Genomic DNA, 23005 nt, shown 5'->3' on the forward strand with positions numbered 1-23005 from the left:
TGGAAAGCGTATATCTTAGCTTTCTATCTGATTTTAATTCCCACGCATAAATTTGTATTACCTGGAGATGGAATAAATTTGGGTTTTTTTTTTGTCACTTGTATAATTAGGATTATATGTATTCTCCACGAAAAATGTCATTGCAAGATCATGTTGTAAGTTTTGTGTGGATTGTAATCGTGTTATTCGATTGTGAAAACAACTCATTGTTGATCGCACGCATGCCCCGGGGGCAATTTTGTAATCGAATTTATAGGCAGCTATCCGTATTGCATTGTGGACTATACTCGCATCTACAATAAGAGTAAAGAGCTACGAGAATAATAATAGTAGCCGGTTTCAGAGATGAGATCAAACTTTGTAGGAAATAAACGATCAGGTACCTAATAGTGTTTAATTTAATGTGAATATAATGGTTCTCAGTATCCTGGAAGAAACTTTCTAACTGACAATTCTAATCTAACGAGTACAAATATAATTCTGGTCATAGTAAACTTTGTAACTTGTAACAGAGGCCATAATTTTACCATCGGTAGTCGGTAGTCGGTAGTATTTACCGTGACATGATCGTAATTCAAAAATTTCAGCTTTCTCCGCAGATTCTTTATATTTATTGCTAATATATTACACGTCTATGACGTTTCTAACGATTCAGAAAAGCGCATCTGACTCGTAATGTTAAATTGACAGATAACAGCAGAGACGTAAGCGAAAGATTTTAATTATGCAACGCTTATTTGCATGCTGGTCAGCTATTTGCATAAATCATATCATTGCGTGCATAAGTATCAGAGAAAAATGTGGTAAAATGAAATGTCGGCATCCCGCTCGAGTTCGAATTTTTAGTAGATTGTTTATCCACCAGCCGGCCGGCAGAGCTGCGCGTATCTCGTTGGTCCACGTGGTAATGCGCAGATATGTTAGAAACTTCTGGTTTATTTCCAAAACAGTTTCACCTAGAAGATGGCCGTGTACGATTCGGGAAGAAAGAATTGGGAGGATTTGGATGTTACTAAAGAGGAATTAGACACTTTAACAGATTGCTTGAAGAAAGAAGAATTCCGTAAACTATTATTCGAATACGCCGAGGAGGTGACCAACCCAGAAAACAAGAAATTGTACGAAAAAGAAATAACCCAATTGGAGAAGGAACGAGGCGTCGATGTCACGTTCATTAACCCTGAGCCGGGTTACGTAATAAAGACCAGTGTTGACGGAAGCAAAAAGTGTTTTGTCAATATAAGTAAAAGTTCAACGGTTGAAAAACCCACTTGCCATCCCACCTACGAGGGCGGCAACAAAGGTTTACAGTGGTCAATTCCTTACACTCTAGCACCTCCAAGAGATGACCTTGATAAAAAAAAAACTCGCTGCATAGTGTTTGATGTGGTATTTCACCCCGACACAATCCACCTTGCCACCAGGAACTCGAAATTTCGAGATACTGTTAACCAAACAGCCTTGGATGGTGTCGAGAATAATTTCAAGGTGAAACTTGACCGCAAAAACATCAAGTTCCCAAAGCTCGGTTTCAAGGGTGTAAGTCAGCCTACAGTTATCCGGAAAACATGCGAAAAACCGCGTACAGAATCGGAAACTCCTCTAGATTTAGAGCCAGAGATTTACCAGAAACTCATGACCAGCTATGATGATAGCAGGGCTCAACACCTGAGACACAAATGTGAGAAACCTCAGAGACCAGCACCTCCAACTAAGTTCTACAAGGACAAGCCAAAATTAGAGAACGAAAAGTCTGCATACACTACCCCAAAGTTTTGCATAAAACACCAAAATGACGTGGAGATAGAAGACTTTCAAAACCACAAAAATGCAAAGCTGCATACTGCCATTCCCAAGAAGCTTGTAGTCGTTATTGACCTGCCTTTACTTAAAACTGCAAACGATGCTTCTCTCGATGTCCAGGAACGCCTTGTTCTTCTCAAGAGTGAAAAGCCAGCTAAATATGACCTCCAACTTCCCTTGCCCTACAATGTCGATCCTGATAGCGGTAATGCTAAATTTGACCCCAAGACTAAAAAGCTGACAATTACTCTGCCGGTCATCAGGGGAGTCATACCTCTAGGTGACCTCAACAAGGAGGATAGTGGTGTTGACAGCGATCATGGCAGTCCGTCGGCTGGATCCGCGGATGAAGCTGAAGCTAGCTCCAAAAAATCTCTTGTCGAGTTAATCGATGACAAGAAAAGTGCTGTTAGTGAAGTTGAAGATACGGCGTTAAGAACTAAAACAGAAATTCCATTCGAAAACATGCCTTTTATGAACCCTAACATTAAATATTCTATTCCTGCCTTTACCTGTAATTTATATGATAAGATCATCGCTTTTACTATTCATCTTAAGAATGTTGATCCTGCGTCTATACAGCACAGAACTTTGGAACAGAATTGTGGAGTGCATCTAATTCTCACTTCTGTTGGCGCTGGATTTTTCCCTGTGTATTATTCCCTGTGCTTTAAGACTCCTTCAGGGGAATCAATCAAGCCAGAATCTCTGACTATTGAACCTTGGGACAACAATGTCATCCTTACAGTTGCTGTAGATAGCAGTAAAGAGCTCACCCAATATTATGTTGGAATCGATGAGGAATTCATGGAGCTCAAAAACCTGCCCACTGCAGTATCGATCACGAATAAACTTAAAGAACTTATGGTAATGAGCACTCAATGGCATGAAAATATTCAGTGGCATATAATTATAATAATATATAATTATATCCACTTTTTACATAACAGAAATCCAATTCAGAGTTTTTAAAATTGTCCTCTGTAGATGACCTAGTTACCGCTTATCAACTCACCGATAAAAAAATTATCATCCAGCATTTGCCACAACATTAACAGTAAATAGAATATAATGCATCCGATGATTGCATCCTTATCAAATAACGTTTATTATCAATCTTGAAAGATTCGCGGAATCTAATTCGCTTATCTATCGATTAGTCTCCTACTAAAAATCTCACCTGCTCGATGTTTTTAAAAATAACATAGCTTACAATCAGTGGTATATTAGATCGTGCGATACGAACCAAAAATTGATGAATAATGCTTGTTATGAATTTTTACATCTGTATTTTTAATTTTGTTATTCGATTCCTCAATTTAGCCACGTTACAATGTCATTTGATAACAAACAGATATATCTATACATCATTTCATCTATCTGATTCGTCACCCTCTTTGTGTTGAGTAATGATCATATACGTACATAATTCGTACTCCTATTTTTGGATCTCGAGTACCTATTATTCTCTGTTATTGGCTCTAAAAAATTCACAGCCACTCGACTTTTGTTGTTTAAAATGTAGAACAAATGTTATTGATGCATGTATGTTACACCTGTACAGATATTAGTTTAACGCTAATAAGCCAGTTAATTCATGGTCGCTTTTGCCGATCTAAAGAATCCATTCGTTCGCAAGTTCGATACGCTAGAACGAATAACCACGGTTCGATTATTCAATGTTTCAGATCCAACCGCAGTCTGAAACCGAGAAAAAAGTTGAAGTTGTTGCAGAAGGGGATGATATGGTGATAAACATAACACCGACTCATTTGGATTCAGATGACGAAGTTGAGCAAGAAGATACAGACTCTTCGCGTTGCGACGATCGTAGATCGATTTCAGAAAGTAGTGGGGATGAATTGAATCATACCCGGGGTACTCCAAGCAGATCTAAGGGCATATTAAAATCGCGTCGTAATTATCTTGGGGCACGTTCCTTTTCAGAATCAAGCGTAGACGATAGTTCTATGCTTGCTTCTTCCATAGACTTCCATTCCGACTCAATTCCAGAAATAAATTCCGAGTCCGGGGGTTCGAGCTTAAAAAAGACTGTACGTTTCAACAACGTTGTCGCTCGGCAACTGTACAGGTAATTCACTTTGCTCTCACTTGAACGTTTACGCTTTCGTTGTTAAAGAATAAACGTGAAGACTCGCTTTTCATGGGGAGGTATTAGTGTTTAAACACCTAGCGTTAAGCATCTGCTCTCCGTATGTTTACAGATCCAACTCTAGTATCCTAGGACAACGGAAGAAGAATCAGCGTAAATTACGGAATAAAAAGCGAGCTCACGATCGGCGAACAAGCGAAAGTGAAAATTCCGAAACCGACGAGCGGGATAAGTACAAAATTAGGCATAAAAATGAATCGAATGAAATTGATACCCACGAGACCGTGAAGCCTATATTAAATAGCGAAAAATCAATGATACAAAATAAATCTGAGCACATTGATATCGATAATAAAAATAAGCACAACTCGCATACGAGTAAAGAAAACGATGACCGTGTAGACAAAACTTCTTGGGATAACGATCACGAAAACGAAGCTAACATCGTTAAAGAAGTTTTCAAAAATGATTTGATTTTTGATTTAGATATTTGAATGTATTCGGTATTATTTTAATTTCCGATTTATTATCCTATAATATACCCAACGCAATTATGTGATAACTCGTTCTGATGATTCTTGAATAACTAAATGGCGTTATGATTATTTTTCAGAACGGTTACAATTATAGAAACTATACTTTAGTTACATTAGGTAATATCTCAAAGTAGCTTTAATAATCAAACACGAATTTAGAGGGAAGAATACGGTTTACGATATCTGTGTTGATGCAACAATCAATACTTCTAGTTAAACACCACGATGACGGTCTACTTAATTCCGAAAATTGTACAAATCATGAATTGCAAATAGATAATATAAAAATTTTTTACGTATAGCTAATCGCGGATGAACAACCAACGTACCTGTTTATATCGTACGCAGGATTGTATTGAAAAAGAAAAGAAAAATCAATATCAAATAAAACACGAAAAATTGCACATACTCGTAGCTCACTAACAGACTGTTAGGCTAGGTGTTAGATTTGTTGAAAGAATTTAAATACAAAATAAAAAAGATTGAATAAAAAATTATACACATATAATAGGTAAAATACAATGAATCTAATGATAATATTTTATAGGGTGAAAAAAAAATTTTAATAGTTTATTGGGTTTTTACACGAATTTTACACTACTGCATGTTGTACGGGTGGGGAAAAAGAGAACAAACAAACAAAAAGAGAAAAGAAAAAAAAATCTATCAATTTTTTTATTAAAATATATAATCAAATTATTGCCGATAACAGACTTTATTAAAATAAAGTTATCCGCAAGTCGACAATATGACAATTATTGGAACGAAGGGATTAATCTTGAGAGGAACCGTTTACCACCTTTGCTCAATGGACAATTTATGGTCTTCTACTTGGCGACATATCGACTGTTAACTTTGTAACCGTATTCAACCTTACGTAGTACGAAACAGAGGTGATAGATTCTCGATTATGCTAATGCGAGATTTTATTTAATTCACGTACTTTTAATGCGGGCACGGAATTAAGGAAATCACACATTGAACGTATTATACATTTATATGCATTGTCTAGAGAGAAATGATAGCCTTGATTCGAAAGAATATTTGCTAATGTAATGATGCATGACATGGAATTACTAATAAAGATGAAAATTGATGTTAAACAGCAAAAGTTCACATTCAATCAATCGGCAATACCGAAACCCAGACACCTCAGTTTTACTCTGAAAATTCGAAATACATCTGCTGCGTGTATCTCTGCGGCAAAGATAGTTATTTCGCTGTCTAGGGGAGGTCGCTACCAGGATCTACGAATAAATCTACGGGGGTTTCAGCCGATCAAAAGCTTCTTACGACTATTTCAGTTTTTCCTATCCTACCAAAGAACGCCCATATTCATATTTCATTCAATACAAATATGTAGCTCTGACCGGCGTATTTTTCAATCACATTTTACGAGCTATGTGAAAATACTTGAAAACAGAACTTTTCCAACTTCGATATCAAATTTAATCAAAAATTCGGTTCTATCGTATTCTATATTCGATCATACGCAACGAACCATTTCGTATAAAATCATGTCAGCCGACGTGATCATTGAAATTCAATTGAACATGTTAATCGCAATTCGCACGAATGACAATAAATATTATGTAATCATTCGGAGTACGTAGTTTCATTGTCTCTTTTCAATAAATTCGCACGTACGGCGAATGCGCAATCTAATTATAAATAAAAATTCGAGACGATAAAATGAACACGATTCAGGAAAGAGCTACGTTCGAATTCGTAGATAAAGAAATAAAAATTACGTAGTAGCATGTATATCTATTGAACCTATAGTAATTATCGTATATGTATAGAAAATCATAAACGAGCACGTGAGAATCCATCGAAAGTTATAGGTGGCAGTTCACGGGGTAGTACCGGCAGTCTGGTGCAGCCGCGAGGTAGGCTGGGGTGAGATACATCGATCCCTCTTGGGGGTCGTTACCCTCGCCCTCGTGTTCGTAGGGGAAACTAGTCAGTCGTCGCTTTAGATATACAATAAGCACGCTCTGGATTCGATGTAGAAATTGCTGTATTATTGCCGTATTAATATCGTTACTCCGACCGCCACTCGGAATCGTAAATCGCACCGTAGATGTAAAGCTGAAAAAATCGAAACGAAGAGAAAAACTCGAATAACAAAGAAAATTTATTTGGAACGAAGATACAAAAGCTTTTTTTATTAGAATCCCGCTCATATCTTTCACGAAATCGTAGAATAGAAAAGAAGAGAAAAAAAAAAAAAAAAATAGAACGAATGCACCTCCAGCGAGACTTGTATAATTTTTTCACGAGAGTTTCAGCCGCGGCTTTGCCGAGTACATGTACATGCGATATGGGAAACGATTGTGCCGCATGAAAACATTTTTACCCCGTTCGTTTGTTATCTCGATTGCGAATCACGGGGGATTTACGTTATTCGAATTACGAGCTGCAGCACGGATCGTGGTTTTTTGTACAGAAAACGTAAGAGCGAGATAAAAATGTATATTAATATCGAAGAATAAAGAATATTATTTCCATCCGTAGGTCTGCGGAGGTTTATGTTAGCCATAACAATGATTGACGTTCAACTCTCACGCACTTGTAACATCAATCACCGTGGTTTACGCAAACTTTGGTAAACAAAATTCTGCGGAAACTATATTTATAATGTACGCCGAGGAAAATTTGCGGCTTTTAACTACCGGCGTCTTAAAATCACATCTCGATACTCGCCGTATGTTAGCTGTCCGAATGGATCTACGCGAGATGAAATTATCACTCGCCGTAATCACCGAAACGATACGAATCCGTCGTAGAGCATACGAAAAAACTATTCGCTGCATTTTGTAAAGCCTACGCTGGTTCGTTACGAAAATCGATGATCTATTTTCTTCATTTTTTTTTTCTTCGTTTCTCGCGGGCTTTGCCGGGGATCGGAGAGACGTCGAAAAATCCAAGACTCGACCTCGTTACAATCCCATAATCGCTGCTACGCATGGACAAACCCTCGAAGTTCGAAAACCATCTCAATACTCACGAACAGTCGAAAGTATTTCAAATGCCCTACGGTAAAATTTCCAGAGTTCATTCTCACTCTGAAAATTCTTTCTCCCGTTACTCTCTTTGTTACAAGCCCTTCCGAAATGTAATAAATACTCGAGCCTTCGGTACGGTAAGTTTTCCTTTCTTTCTTTTTTTTTTTTTGAGACAACGATCGCTCTCGGTCATCGATAAAACTCGGTAAAGTTACTCACGAGCGATCCATAAGTTTTTCGAAACTCTAAACTAAAAAAAAAGAACGAAAACTTTGCGCACTATCCACCCCGATCGTGTCATAGTCCGAGTGGTACGTAATACGACGAGAACGTATTTTTATCTCTCGTTTCTCTTTGAGAAAAGAAAAGAAAAAAAAAAAAACTCGTGAACGGAGTCCGATCAGAAATTAATATCTGCCAGACGGAAGCCCGTACCAGGGTAGGAACCCCGCACGAATGAGGAAACCGACGTGGCGGCGGATCGGGGTTGTTGGGTCGCCTACGTCAGGTCGATAAGTCGTCCACCCTCAAAGTGTACTCGAGGCCTTCCAGGTATAAAGAGTAGTTATATGCACGGGATTCTGGGAACGAACCACACGACACCGGCAATGCGGCATAGTTTTACTTCCTGCCGAGTGCTGCAGTTATAGGTCAGAGTGTTACAACGAACGGGTTGAAACGCCGGCTAACTAACGTACAACACGTATCGCCCCGTCGACGGGGCAACGCCACGATAGCGATCTCTGCGCTCGATTTGTTCAACTCCGATCGTTGAGATCCAAGAATTTTTTTCCTACCCCGCCGTTTATTTTATTCTCATTCTTTTCCACCCCCGCATAGGTTTTTCCGCCGCCCGAGTATCTGCTGCTGGAGCCCGCGACGATTCGCGGTACGCCGGGAATACTGTAGCGATTTTTTTTTGTTCATTCGATTTTCTTCTTCTTTGAGCAGGTTACCACCGGACACCGTCGCGTATCTTTTGATTTACAGAGGTTCCTGCGAGTGGACGCCAAAAGGAGAGGAGGATTAAGGAAGGTCCTCGAAAAGTCACGACCCCGTGAGACCGCGACGGCCAAGGAACAATTAAAACGCGGAGTCTGAGAAACGGGATACGAATTATAAAGGAAACCTACTCGCTTCTGCGGACGTGTACGCGTCGGTTATTTTCTCGAAACTCCTCGACTCTATCACGAGATATAATTAAATTCGTTTCAGACCCACTTGTAACTGATACTTCAAAATCACTCGCGGGTTAATCAAAAATTTCCTCTTTTCTTCTTATCATTTTACATTTTATTTATACTATTTTTTCTCTCTTTTGTCCCTGCGTATATTTCTTTGACATCGGAATAATGTATAGCTTTTTTTTTCCGTTCTTCACATGTATATATATAATAATGCCAAATTTTACGATGCGAAACAATTCGAAAACAATAGCCAGAGAGAGAATAAACGTTTATATATCCAGGTATATTTTTTTCTCTCGTTTCCTTCAACCCCCGACTGCGCCGGTGCTTTTCATCTGTTGAATAGGAGATATAAAACAAAATGGTGAAAAACCAGTTGTGATATAACGATAATTAAAATTTATTAAAATTTTTCACCCTTTCCGCTTTCTCGAATTTTTTTCATTCGCCCTAGAAATCGAAGGATCTAGTTTCTGTCCAAACATCACAATATCCTAATGATTACTCTAATTATTTTGACCTAATTTTTCATTCGCCAGCCTCTCCGGGTTTCAAAACTCTGTACAGAGAGTAGTTTATCTCATTTTCATGCCACCCAATACACATCCTTCCCTTTCAGATATACTCGCTGTACACGGCTGTCGTCTACATGGGGTAGGTTACTGCGAGGTTAAGGGTTAACGCGCTCCCCGCTATCGTTGAATCCAATAACCCTGCGTTGAACTCGCGTCTCCAGTCTCGAAGTATCCCATATATGGAAGTAAATTTTTTTCTCCCTTCTCGCTTCCTCCTTAGGTCCATAGATTTTTTTCATTCACTTTGTAACTTACTTCTGGATCGCCGATACTCGCAGCTAACCAGAATCAGGGCGTTATTTTTCCTTTTTCCATTTACTTTCGACGTGCGACGTACGTATCTACCTATAACGTGGTACATACCCCAAAAATGGGGCAATGTCTCATCTCTCGGTCACCTCTTCCATCTTCCTTTCACCCCGCAAAAAGTGAGCTTTCCCTCATACCCCTAGATTTTCATGCGTTATATTTTTGCCGTTTTTTTTCCACGCTCTGCCTTCTGCTGCTTTTCACTTAGAGCGCGGATCGGAGGGATGTAGTTATATATCCGCGAGGTGTGGGGTGGATGAGAGACGCGTTTTGAGTGCCCCCAGCTGATGGCTGGACGTGTATACACACAGGGAAGAAAGTCCGGTGATTCCATTTTCTCCAAAGATGATACGAAAAGAAAAAAAACAAAAAAAAATGTAGATAACCAGGAGGTGGCCGAAGAAGCGATGTTTGTCGCCAGAGATGGAAAATCCTAGTAACTAGGTATATATACGTATATATGTGTGTAGTGCACAGTGTAACGCAGCATCGCGGAAATAAAAAAAGATGCTCCCAAATTTTGTCCATCGAATTATAAAAAAAAAAAAAAAGAAAAAAAACATCAAAATACTGCGTCACACGAATCCCCATTGAGGTGGTGAGAACACGAGTTATCTTAGAAGCTGACGAAATTTCTCCACTTTCGCGTTTCCGTCGTCGAAACTCTTAGATTGTTAACAATCAATTGCGACGAATGAACGTTCGTTAACTGTTATAGCGAGAGAAAAAAACTTATCTGCAATAACTAGGGAACGCTTACGGACCACTTTCGTATTATTCTTGGAATTATTTGGACGCCCGTTGTGTTTACCCGACGGTTGTTTTGATCCGTATACCGGAGGTCATCACGCGGTGGTCAAAGGCTGAACGGATTATAACGAGCCGAGGATAGAGCCCCATTCGGTGTGGTGACTCGCTAGGAGAAACGTCGATCAGTAGTGAACATGCGGGGATGCGGAGCTGGTGATCGAACGATCGTTACACGCGTAATTATTGTGCGTTCATTAAAGCGTTAGATGTATCACGTTTCGATGTGATTCGATCGGACGTGTAGTTTGTCGTTTTTCTTTTTACGTTTTCTGTCATTGCAGATTTTTTGAAGCCGCACGCCGCGGCGTAGATGATCGTCGTCACGTATAATTCGAAGCAAACAAAGACGGTCGGAGGTAACGCGCGGTATACAATAGAGTTCGGTACACACAACGCGGCGTACGCTTTCACGGGGATTCGGATACTTCGGGAAAAAAAGGTGGAGTAGGTGAGAGAACCTTTCAATTATTAATTTCATTAGCACTAGCTGTATGCATACGATACTCGACGTACCACCACCACCACCCCAGCGACTATCGATGATCCGAGGGCGGAGAACAAACATCAGCGAACAAACAACGCCTCGAATCTACAGACAATAGGCCCTGAAAAGCACCTGAGAAACTGGGTGATGGCGCAGCGAGGAAAATATGGATTCTCTTCACGGCTTCTCCGCAAAACCTCGAGTACCCAGATGCACAAGATGATGACCTTCGAATAAAACCAATCCGACGATGAAAATCAACTTCAATTAGTAAGTTACGACCTATTTTTCCACTTCTTCTATTCTGCTCTCTGAATTTTCGAAACGCATTTCACCGCCGTTCATTTATTCTCGCGCTACGATCTCCATTGTTTTTGCTCTCACTTCTTGCGATGGAGTAAAAAAAAAATTTGTCGCCGATATTATTCTATTTTTTTTTTTTTTTTTTTTTTTCGATATCACATTAATACCGCGACGGATATGAATAATTTTTTTTTTTTTTTCATTCTCTCTTCCGCTCTTCTCTCTTTATCTCTCATTCCGTGTAAAGTTATATCAGCGCCGGAAATCAAAGCTGCCAGATCAGCATCGGAGTAAAAAAGTAAAAACGCGCAGCCGAGTTCTCCCCTCATTTTTTTTTTTTTTCGTTTTTTTTTCTTTTCCATCTATACCTACCAGCAGGAATTTCCCTGACAAACCTCGTCTACCTATACCTACTTCAGATGATAAATCGATAACTCTGCAGCCCTTGATTAAGGCTGCCATTATTTCCTTACCATTTTTCGTGCGCTTAAGATTGCTCGAATCCGTATAGATACGTCGATCTGATGCGAACGATTGTTACACCGCGAAAGAATGATCGTGGGTGAAAAATGATGACGGAAAAAACCTTTCGAGGGACGAGAAACCTGAGGAGTACAATACGGGGAAAATAAAAATTTTGGCCAGCGTTACGCCGACCTTTTTTTTCCACGGTATTTTTCACCTGTACACATTTCACCCACGTTATACTCGAACGATGCAATTTCAACCGGTTAATTCGCTGTATAACCCGAAGTCAGACGAATGAGCGTTCCCTCAATTCCAGACGCTTTCATCCCCCTCCCCCCAAACGCTCGGCGGCGTTAACTGCTCCCCTTTTCGCGGTGCCGGGTTACTGGGATAAATCCGCGTGTCCCTTTTACCGCCGAATCATTATACCTCTTCGTTAATCGCGCGCCTCGGGATCATTGATTTATTTCATACCTATTCCAATTTCTTTTCCCTCTCCCCGCTGGCCTCGGGCATTTTTCGGAGCGAAGGAATCGTTTTCATAAAAATTTGGAATCAGTTTTGTTTTTTTTTCGGGCGCAATTAAAGGTACGCCTAGTCCAGAAAATTATACGTTCCCGCACGTGAGAAAGTTTCACGCCACGCAATACCTCATAGTTGTAAATAACGTGGGGTGAAAGCAGTTTTGAATTCCCCGTGGCTTCTACCCCTTTTCAGTTGTACAACGGAGTATAGTGAAAGGGGTTGGCGTCACATTCGATTAACGGTTTTAATGGGATTTACGAAACTTTATACGTTACTTATAGTTATAATGTATACGTAGAAATGTGTAGTATACCCAAGCGCGCCGCTTCACTCAACCCTGTAGATTCCCTTTACGTATCGTTTACATCACACGCTAGTTGTACCACCGTACAACCAAGTCGTATGTGAATGCTTCCGGTATCTGCACCCCCCCCCCCCCCCCCGTAGCTTTCACGTAACGGATGTCATTAAATGCCCATTGTGTCGATATTTCTTATGCATTGATATTATTTTTTCAACGAATGAGTTTGATTACCTTTTACTACGCAATATTTTCGTCTCAGGTTGTACAGATATCGAACACCTTCTATTCTTTTCGAATGAAATTTTTTTAAATACGTTTCATATTTTCGGTTCGTCCTTTTTTTCGACGATACGTTATCTAATTTTTGCTTCTCAAATTTAGGAAAAAAACTTTCCCCTTATTATTTTCATTTTGTTTTTTTTTCTTCTCGCGTCTCGGTGAGGTAATATCATAGTGGAGGAAAAACGTTAATGGCGTTACATAAGCTGCCATAAAACAACGAAGTGAAAGCTCCCAGGCTGGAGGGCAGTGAGAAAATTCTTTACGGCTTTAGTTATTTTTTGAACAATAAAGTATGGAAAAAAGAAATGATTAAAAATATCGAGATATGAGGTAACGCGTTCACGTTTGATCCGAATCAATTTTGACGCAAAATATCACGTCCGGGGGCTGTGTTGCGGGGAATGACGTGTAAAAAAGTCCCTTCGGGGTTCACCTTAGGAAGTCGTATTTCTTCCGATAGTTCATTCCGATCTGGTTTCACAAGCGTCGGTACATACCTTCGGACATTTGTAACATTTGTACGTGATTGCGAGGATGATGGTTGATGGCTCGAGGCGACGGGTGTAGAAACGAAAGCCCCAGCGCTCTGCATCTCGCGGTTTCTCTCGTATAATCGATAATATGGTATACGCCTCCGCTCTACACGTTTCCAGAGTTCGGTTCCCGCGGTTCCCGCTTCCTTCTCTTCTTCGTTTCTTCTTGTTTTTTATTTTTTTATTTTTCGTATTCTTTTTTTTTTCTCTTTTTGTTCCATTCATTTCCCTCCCCCCGTTCCCTCTCCATCCCCCGAAGTCATCGTCGTGCCAAGTACCGATTATTGCAACATTTGCTTTATAATTTATTTTTAGAATTATTATTAACGATCAAATTCAAACGTGCAGTTTCACCATAGACAATTCACGTCACCTGTGCTACTGCGGTATACCTACTTTTTTCTTTCATTTGCTTAGAAAACTTCTTTTTTTTTCTCTTCCCCTCTTTTGAAGACGTTCTATAAATAATCGTGACATTTCGGCCGTTGCATAATTGAACAATTAAACATCTCCTATAATTTTTTTCCCCCCTTCGTAATTTTAGAGGACCCTGCGTCCGGAGTGACGGATTAACTTTAATTTTTACCTGGTCTTGTAATATTTTGTGACGATTCTCCGTTCATTTTTCGCACTCATTCGCCGAAGGGGTGGGACTCGAATAGTTTAATTAATTCGCGTCACGTTTTTTTAATCTGAGAAAATTTAAAGAAGGTGGAAGCAAAATTTTTCATCTCCGGATATTTTTGAACAGGTATTCGTTGCTCGCAACATTACGAGTTACATAATTATTGTTCGCGTACGACCGTTCGGAAAATCGTTGTAGGTCGAACATATTTCAGAAACGACGCTTGACGTCTCGACGCGGATATTCGTGCATCTGGTCGTCAATACGTAACATTGAAAACTTCTCTGCTTAATGTTTAAAACGAACTCGATCTCCTAACAAATGAACTGACAATGAGCAGTGTTTTAACGATTACGGAAGAGATGGAATAATAACACGACGTTGAACGTGTAGTTGGATATCATTGTGAATGCACACCCATATTTTGAAGAAAAAAAAAGTACAGGAGAAAAAATTTAGATTTCGAGGAGAAATAAAATTGAATTTCTCTCCTAGGGATGGAAAATTTCCAATCCTGAAAACTTCTACACCAGATACGAGTAGTGAAATTGTGCAAAAGTATTTTTGGTATTTTTTTTTTTTTGCTTTTGCTTTTTATTATTCCAACGTTACATTGATAAATGTGCAAAGTTGGTTGACGTTAAACTGACCCTCCCCAAGGTTTTATTTAGCCTATAACTGCGCGGTAAAATTGAGCAGATGCAACTTCGCCGTCTTGATATTATCTCGAGCATATGAGGGACATTATTAAGATGCAGTGAATCGTTTGTTATTTCGTGTACGTAAAACGAGCTTTTCCAAGTATTGGCGGTTAGTTATGTTTGGAAGCCTCAACGAGCTATTTGTGTCCGGTAAAGTTTCTAGGAACATCACGACTAAGGTTTATAATAGAGGCCAAAAGTGCAATGTTCTCTAACTGCACATCACACGGAGATCGAGGGGATCATAGCACCGAAATTAACCAACGGAAAATCTTTCGTCCGTGCGATCGGTTCGATCGCTAAAAATCTTTGTCGCGAAAAATTTCGATAACAGTCGTCCCCGTTATATAAAATATTACTACACGTTATATACGTATAGTTCTGCGAAAACTTGTACCGCGACTCGGATCCCATCGCATAGCTCGTTTTGTCACCCTTTCGCGTCACCAAGTTTTGATTAATTTTCTCACCTGACAAATTATTCGCTAATTGATAGATTATATGGTTACCTATGCTCCGCTCGACGGCGGGTGTATTTCACGTGGTAAACAGACGCTGATTTACCGACGATTTACGTTGGTGTAAAGTCGCGTGAATTTCTCCAAATCCACGGTAGGCCGATTTTACGTATGATCGAAGATTCGAAATCAATTTCGGTTTCTCTTATTTCTTCAATTTCTTTTTTCCGGCTGCTTCCTCTGCACTTTTGCATATCCGTTTGTTCGATCTTTTTCGCTGTAACGTGAGGCGCAATTTTTCGTATTACACGAGATCGGATGACGTTGCAAACTTGCATAGCCCCCGATATATGTATAATAGGTAATACAAGGTGTACAACGTATCGTTTGATCGATATATTATTTTCTGATACCATCGGCTGCAGCCCGTTTGTTCTTCCCTCGACTTTGAGCGCATGAAAAGTCACGATATCAAGAAGTAGTTCAGGTCTTCTACCGTCGTTCCAACTCGCGTAACTATACGTACCTACCTCCACCCATACGTAACTTCCTCGATCAAATTATGAAGCTTTTCCTATCATATTTCAATCTTCATATTACTCCTACCGATACGGAGCTTTATCTGCATCGTCATTGTAGATATAAATCCACCCCAAAATCAAGTGTACCTTGATAACGCTGAATTTACAAATATTATCTCATTGCGCGGAAAAAAAATTTAGACTCTCGCAGAATTTTTTTCACACTCTCCGTAGATGCACGAAAAAACTCGAAACGAATAAGGCTGTCGCTCGTTTCGCGAAATAATATTATTTTTTGATCGTTCTGATATATTTTTTTTTCATCTCTCATGGGTTTTATCGAAGTAACGAAGCTTCCCGATCCGAAAGCTCGCTACGTAAGGTGATTGGGAAACTAAAAAACGAGAAAAAAAATAAGTAGAAAATAAAAGTAATAATTATGACACGACGTCGTGCAGATCTGCTTTTATTAATCGATACGAGTAAAAAGCAGGGCTCCTTCTATACTTCTTCGAACGGGTGGATTGCAACCCGTTTAAGAGACGGCTTATATATATTCCATACATGGGTAACCTGTATCGGGTCCTTATACCCACGTTACCCCTTACTATTCGTCGTAGAATTATGTTCGCTTTATACTCTTGGACGGGGTAATTCCTCTTCTTGTTACATTCGTAGAGGTACCTATAGCAGTTTGTTATAATGGAAGGTATCTCGTGATATTAATTTTGGCGATTTCCAAAAAAGGTTCGCCGAAATAAAATCCGTCCTCGAGATTGGGAGAATACATCTGGGGTTCGTGGGAGATAATAAAAAATCGTTCCCCATTATTTCTCGGCTGGTGAAAAAAAAGCGAGGCTTTTGAAAATGGAAGAAAAAAAAAAAAAAAATCTTCCACGGCGCGTATCACGATGTCGCATTATTATAATTCGCGTAATTCCTGTTCGTATGATAAAAACTCGTCAGCTTTAACCATTTCATAATCTTACTTACACCCGTGTACCGTGTAGTACGTAAAGTACGGGAAAATGTGAAAAGGGAGAGAAGAGTTTATAAATTTTGGAAATTATCATGCGAGGAATTAACCTCTCGCCCTACGCGTATCAATGTTTAACGGGGACGTACGGAACTTGTGCACCTGTGTACGGGGGTGTAGGGTGCACGTAAAACGGTTGCGAAGAGCCGAGGCTCGACGGCGTTATTTTATGGGGATCAGTAGAGAAAGCTCCCGGATGTGATGCGGCATTCACTTTTTAGCTTCATCCCTTGTCACGGGCGTTCTTTGACCTCATCGAGTCCCCGAAGTCTCCGAAAGGCGAAATTTCAACCACCCCCTTAGCGGCGCATTTGTGTATGCGTACATCTGTGCTTATATATATATACATAGTGTAGGTGTATACTTATACATAGTTGGAGGAGTAACCCGGCTATACGCGGACGATAGCTGCTGGCATATCCACCCCGTCGTACTACCCTCTATTCGACGCTCTCTTCTTCCATTTCTCCCCTTAAAATCCCTCCACGGTTTTCCCACATGTTGCGCGTACCTCACGGGGCGCAAGTCTGCCAGGAGTGCCCGGGACATCAGGAGGACAGACCACCACCACCACCAGCCCGAACGTCGCTCTCCCCCGGTTGCTCGGTTAGTTACGCGGGTACCACAGCGACCGGTACGTCGTACGATTTCAACCGATTCACCCACGGGAATAGAAGAAAAAGAAATACAAAAATACAAAAGAAAAAAGGAGACAAAGAAGTAGACGAACGGAACGAATAGTAATGTAATCGACTAAAATTTCAAGTGCGTATTGTACGTGCTTGAGTTGCAACCGTGTCGGTTGGTTCAATTTCCTCGATCTTCCCTCACCTGCTTCTTTTTGCCGTATTCGACTAGGAATCGTTTTTCGAATTATTTACTCCGGAGTTTCAATTTTAATAAACGCGCGATCGCGAGTGCGTCCAGATACGTATTGCAAATTTCGGTCAGTGGAGGATACGTGCGGGGATTACATTGCATACCCTTGGCAGGGAGATTTTTTGAAACGACGAAGAAACAAATTAATTGAATAATTGATAATCGAATAAATCGAGGAGAAAATAATCGAAAGATTCGTATCAGTGACAAGTGTTGTGACCGTAGATCGATATGCTGGACCAGTGAGGTTCTAGATCATTCGATAAGGTTCGTGTACTTTAATTCTTCCATACTTGAATGTCTGCTTCATTTTTTTCAATCTTCACTTGAATTTTATCGAGGAAATTTTATATGTATTTTTCAATGATTTTAATCCGAACCGCTCGATTGCCGATTCGTCTAGCGAAAAATGATCGTTCTTCCAGGATTTCAACGGAACGAACCTGAGATCAACAGTTGACACCGTCGGTGTTGAATTTTTGAACCGTTAAAGATCAGAAATTTAATTTTTGATTCACTCCTTGAGTCTCGTTATCGAAATTTCTAGTTGCCGCTCTACTTTACGACCTTATAATTTCACGAGAAATTATACATTCCACTGAAATTTTTCATACCCGCTTCTCGACTCGGACGGTAAATTTTTTACCAATCTTGGCGGTTAAATCCACGCGCAGTCCGCGAGTATTACGTATACATGTAGAGATTTAGAGTGCCTCTTGAAATACTGGAATTTTCATCCAAGGGTCAGAGTTCAGCGGGGTTTTTATACCCGATGCCCACATATGTTCTACTTTGCGATTAATAATCGTGAATAAAAAATAATAATAATAATAACCCATTAGAATTTTCCTCAACGTGTCCTCAGCAAAATACCAAAATGAAGGAGAGGGCATGAATTTTGATGGAATTATTCGATCGAATGATTAATGGCCTCGATACAAACGCTCGAAAATCGTCCCGCTCTCGAGGGGGTGATGACGATTGTGTTCCCTTTTTTCGTTTTTCAAATTCCAGTAATCATCGTTATTCGAACAGGTATTGAATTTCACACATATTTTTCATAACCAATTTATATACTCAAGCTGAAAGCGACGATTGATGCGAAATCCAGTCGCCGAGATCTGCGAAATGATTGCTTCGTTTATTTACGCGTAGAAAAAGATACGTGATTTTCTATTTCGTTTCTTTCGTTTTTGGTTTGTTAACGCTACGGAGCGCGGATTGTACGGTACGGTAGCCGAGGCTGCACCGTTGGTCGCGACTCTACTTATATACCATGGTACATATAGCGTTCTCTATTTTTATTTGTACATGTAATTTGGGACAAGAACGTAAAGACTAAGAAAGTCTGCGAGCAGCAGCAGCAGCAGGCAGCAGCAGCAGCAGCAGCAGTAGCTAGCTGTACCAGTATAAGCTTCATACGATATTCAGTGATTTGATCAGTAGTGCCGTGACTTTCGTGCGAAATGGAAGTTTTCAAATGTGAGTTTCTTACAATGAAATCGCTGCCCTAGCCGCCCCATCCGACAAGATTTTCGCGCCTATTTTCCGTTTCATCCAATTTTACCGTCATTTTTTTTTTCCAATCTCTCTTCTCCCCATTTTTCTACAATTTTTCACATTTTCTCCCCCGAGAGAAACTTTTACATGTACACAACGTATACGTACATCGTGTTCACTTGTACTGATTTTCACACCCCCTTCCTCTAACCCCCTACCCCCTGCCCGGCCCCCTCACGTGGTCGCTTTGTGCACCGGTCAAACGAACGCTCTTCTTTAATTTCATGCGGCAAAAAAAAGAAAAAAGAAAAAAAAAAACACAACAGGAAAATATAAAATACACGTATCGGAAACTTTGATAAGATAGCTATGGGTGTTACTCGTGTACGTTTAGAGCGTACTTGTACACCAACCCCCTCCACCACGCTCCGTTCGGAATGAGCTTTCATTTATTGATTAACTTCCATTTTTCGTTTCACAAAATCACCAGCTCGACCACGGTGAAGATTAAACCATACGGTGTCAAAAACCCGGTTAGATGTTCATGGAAGAATAGTGCTGTGCGTTCGATTCAGTAATATTTGATTTGTTTTTATTTCCTCGCTTTTCATTCACTCTGCTCGGATACACGGGAACACTTTGATGGGGTAGAAGAAGGAAGGAACGAAGTAAAAATATAATTGAAAAAAAAAAAAATAAAATAAAATAAACTGCGGAGTGCGTAAAGTGTGCTAAATTTCATGAGTTTAGAAATGTGAAGTCAATCGTACAGGGTGCGACAAAACGTATATATAATCAATAGTAATAGTAGTTGTAATAATGTTCGCCAAGAAAAATGGTAAGCCGAGTTGAGTTTAAATTTTTTTTTTTCTCTCACAAATTGCGACTAATTGTATATAAGTTTCGAAGTAATTATTCAATTTTCCAACTTTAGCTTTACAGAGTAAGATCACGACGTTCGAAACATGTGAAACACGTATTACGGATGTAAATGAGGAAAGGGAATGTTGGAGCTAAAAAAAAAAAAATAGAAAAAAAATATGAAACTGAAGTAAAAGAGGGATAAAATCTTGAAACGAACGGGGAAGGATAACTCGGATAAGCTATAGGGGCGGTCGATTGTAATGCATGTCACATAGGTTGTATCATGCGTACTATATATATATCTATGTTCCTACGATGTAGAAGATCAGGTGGACAGGTGTGGATTCTAAGCGCTCGCGAGTGGTTCGTTGATTTTTATTCTTTTTCTCCTCTTCTTTTTTTTTTTCCCTTTATTATCTGATTCTTTTTTTCGCTCACTTCGTTCTTCACCTCGGGACAATATAGAGATCTATACCCCGGGTATTCCGCTGGATACCTACATCGCGAATCCATAGTTCCATTGTCAGACACGCGATTGTGCAAGTTTTCGACATGCCTTAAACTGATGAATTTCCATGTACCCACCCGCATGTACTGTGTACCTAATTTTTAATTAATTCGGAGATACGTTGTTCACCGCATGAACTGTATACTGCTTACAACAGACCGTATACACGGTATATTCATATTTTCGGAGTTGATATACCATGTTGAGCTTTTCTTTTCTTTTTCTTTTTTTTCCTCTTTATTTCTTCGGTAATTTCATTTCAACTTCATTTGGTGGTTATTTTAAGCACACAATTGGTGGAATGAGTACGTATAATTTGCGGTCATGTTATTTCGTTGGTGTTCGTATAATATTCGGGAATTTTAAAAAGAGGGAAAAAAATGGATGAAAAAACAAGAAAAGAAATTAGAGAAAAAAAAAAAAATTTTTACGCAGCTGGCTGGACCGAATATCAGTCGTTAATATTATCATTATTCTTTTATTATTATTATCATTTATCGAATATTCTTTTGGTATTCAGGGTATATTTATATGCATCACGCTCATATCTGAATGTGTGGAAAAATCGTGAAATTAATATTCTCATCATTGTATAATACGATATAGAATAAAAAATTATTGGCATACAAAATCGTAGGAAAACTTATAAATATTCCGGGATCTTTTTTTTTTCATGAATAATAATAACGAAAAATGAACGATAATATTCAGTTTATAAATTCGTACATCAATGTAATTTAATGTAATAACACGTTTTCTTATCGTTGACCTAAAATTCAGCAGCATATATTTTCATATCTAAAGCCTACTGGATTATTTTACCACTTTTTCGCTTGAATTTTTATTGGATTTTTGTTGTGCCCTTTTTTTTTTTTTTATTATCGTTTTAAAATATTGAACCCATTTAACCAGAAGCTGTACAACTTATTTTCTGGAAACTCTGAACACGCGTAATATTTTAACTATAAAATAACCTAACACAAGGATTTTTTATTTCCGAAAAATGAATGACCGTAGTGAATTTTAGTTCGTTGATCGCATGAATGTGCATATGTATTCATAGATTTATAATGAACCTATAAATTGAATTTATATTAAAAAAAAAGAAAAGGAATCTGCACTTTGTAATCGAAGATGGAATATATTTTTTCATCACTTAACTACACTTATTTTTGAAGATTTGTTCTCCCAGTTTTTGATCTGAAAAAAAGGATAGGAATTAATGGAAAACAAAATTTTTCAAGTGGCAAACTCACCTATTGGAGTGGAGTCTAGACCAGAATTAAAGTTGTGTCGTACCTACTCAATAGTTTTGTCCAGACAGTAAAGCACTCCATATCTATGAGAATTTTTCTATGAAGCATAAGTTGGAGACGAAAAATTGAAAAATTTATCGCAACAACAAAAACAAAGTAATAACCCGTGAAAGACAGCTGATTTGATGGAAAAACTGGCGGTCTTTGGCCTAAGGCCAATTATAACTCGGTGGCTTCGCAATAAGCAATATAATAACGTCTCAAATTTAAACTCTGTCACATACTTTTTTTTTTCTCCTACTCTTCTCGTTCGCGATTTGATTCCGCGGGACAATTTCCTCCAGCAAGATAGCCCGGAATTTGAATTTTTTTTTTTTTCGTTTTTATCTTTTTTATTTTTCTCTCCAGACGACTGACCTATATTACGTGACCACTGCGAGTGAAATAAAATACTGTAATTCCTGTTCGAAGGACGTTAGTACGCATCAAATTGAAGGAAGAAAAAAAGGCAAAATCGACGAACGAAAAATGAGTAGAATTTTTGAATACGCAAATTTGATCACCCTGTCATAACATCGAAAATTTTCAAACGTTTTTTTTTTCACGCGAAATCTATCGCGTCACCTGTCACCCAATAATGAACAGGTGATCTCTTATTATAACGTTACACCTGATATTTTGAACATCGGAATATAAAGTTATTTGAATATATCTGGTCATGGGTCTTTTATCGATCGAATTGAATCTCTATAATTAAATAAATATACATCATCATAGAAATTGTCGTTAGCATTGTTCGTCCCTCTTATTTGATATAATTTTTATCACTCGCGAGATGAAAACTTGATGAGAAAAACTTTTCATTCACTTTTCTTTTGGTATTTCATATTATTTTCTTTTTTCAATCTGTTGGAACACACTTATAGGTGGTATAGATAGATATTAAACGAGAAGTTAATATCGGGCAGACTTTTTTATTTTTGCAAAGAAAAATAAATCCATTCCATGAAGCAAGACTTTTCGGAACCGACAATATTTATTGATATAAACAGTTTAATACCGATCCATAGAAATTTTATACATAGATGAATTTTTCTAGCAGTGCACAAATTTATCATCTCTATAATAGCGCGTGTGTAATACACATATTTTTCATGCCGTTAAAAAATGAATATCCAAAGTTTACGCAGTGTCCCAAATATAGAATGTGACGTTTATCAAAATGCGTTTTTATACAATAACGTATTTCCATTTTTTACTTTATACTTTGACTTTTTACTCGCTTGAAAAATTTGCTGATTTCATTCGCGCAACATGTTTAAATTCGCTAAATTGTTACCTCGCACAGTTCGCGTCGGCACAGGCCTGTGCGATATCGCGTCGAATTTGTATCTTCCCTTTTTTTTCTCTCTCAATT

At 38.8% G+C, this 23005-nt stretch overlaps 2 protein-coding genes across 9 annotated transcripts in view; both read left to right on the forward strand.

Moving 5' to 3' along the window:
• Positions 1–10: 10 nt before the first annotated feature.
• On the forward strand, positions 11–5555 carry LOC105690024 (protein kintoun). Its single transcript, XM_025746025.2, has 3 exons — positions 11–2670; positions 3492–3895; positions 4029–5555. Exons 1-3 carry the CDS (start codon positions 964–966, stop codon positions 4408–4410), a joined length of 2493 nt encoding a protein of 830 aa, XP_025601810.2. The 5' UTR covers positions 11–963; the 3' UTR covers positions 4411–5555.
• Positions 5556–10375: 4820 nt separating this feature from the next.
• Positions 10376–23005, forward strand: part of LOC105690041 (potassium voltage-gated channel subfamily H member 8) — a 56488-nt gene continuing 43858 nt past the window's right edge. Inside the window, exons 1-3 of one of the 8 annotated variants that reach the window (XM_048654840.1) lie at positions 10376–10526; positions 10623–10789; positions 10872–11095. Coding sequence is in view for 4 of the 8 variants with exons in the window: in XM_020854646.2 (XP_020710305.1) it covers positions 19780–19798 (19 nt within the window). In the remaining 4 variants the exon portion in view is untranslated. Of the gene's footprint in view, positions 10527–10622; positions 11096–17172; positions 17728–18817; positions 18943–19174; positions 19799–23005 lie in introns of those variants that run through there. The other 7 variants (XM_020854647.2, XM_048654841.1, XM_048654842.1 and 4 more) reach the window with 7 other exon arrangements.

Source organism: Athalia rosae, chromosome 4 (genome assembly GCF_917208135.1).
Source record: "Athalia rosae chromosome 4, iyAthRosa1.1, whole genome shotgun sequence".
Lineage (NCBI taxonomy): Eukaryota > Metazoa > Arthropoda > Insecta > Hymenoptera > Athaliidae > Athalia > Athalia rosae.

What these genes read in the sequence shown, in the direction of transcription:
- LOC105690024 (XM_025746025.2), top strand. Translation starts at nt 964, where the DNA reads ATGGCCGTGTACGATTCGGGAAGAAAGAATTGGGAGGATTTGGATGTT. An exon ending in ATAAACTTAAAGAACTTATG is followed by an intron (nt 2,671 to 3,491) that starts GTAATGAGCACT and finishes TCAATGTTTCAG; the next exon opens with ATCCAACCGCAGTCTGAAAC. An exon ending in GTCGCTCGGCAACTGTACAG is followed by an intron (nt 3,896 to 4,028) that starts GTAATTCACTTT and finishes GTATGTTTACAG; the next exon opens with ATCCAACTCTAGTATCCTAG.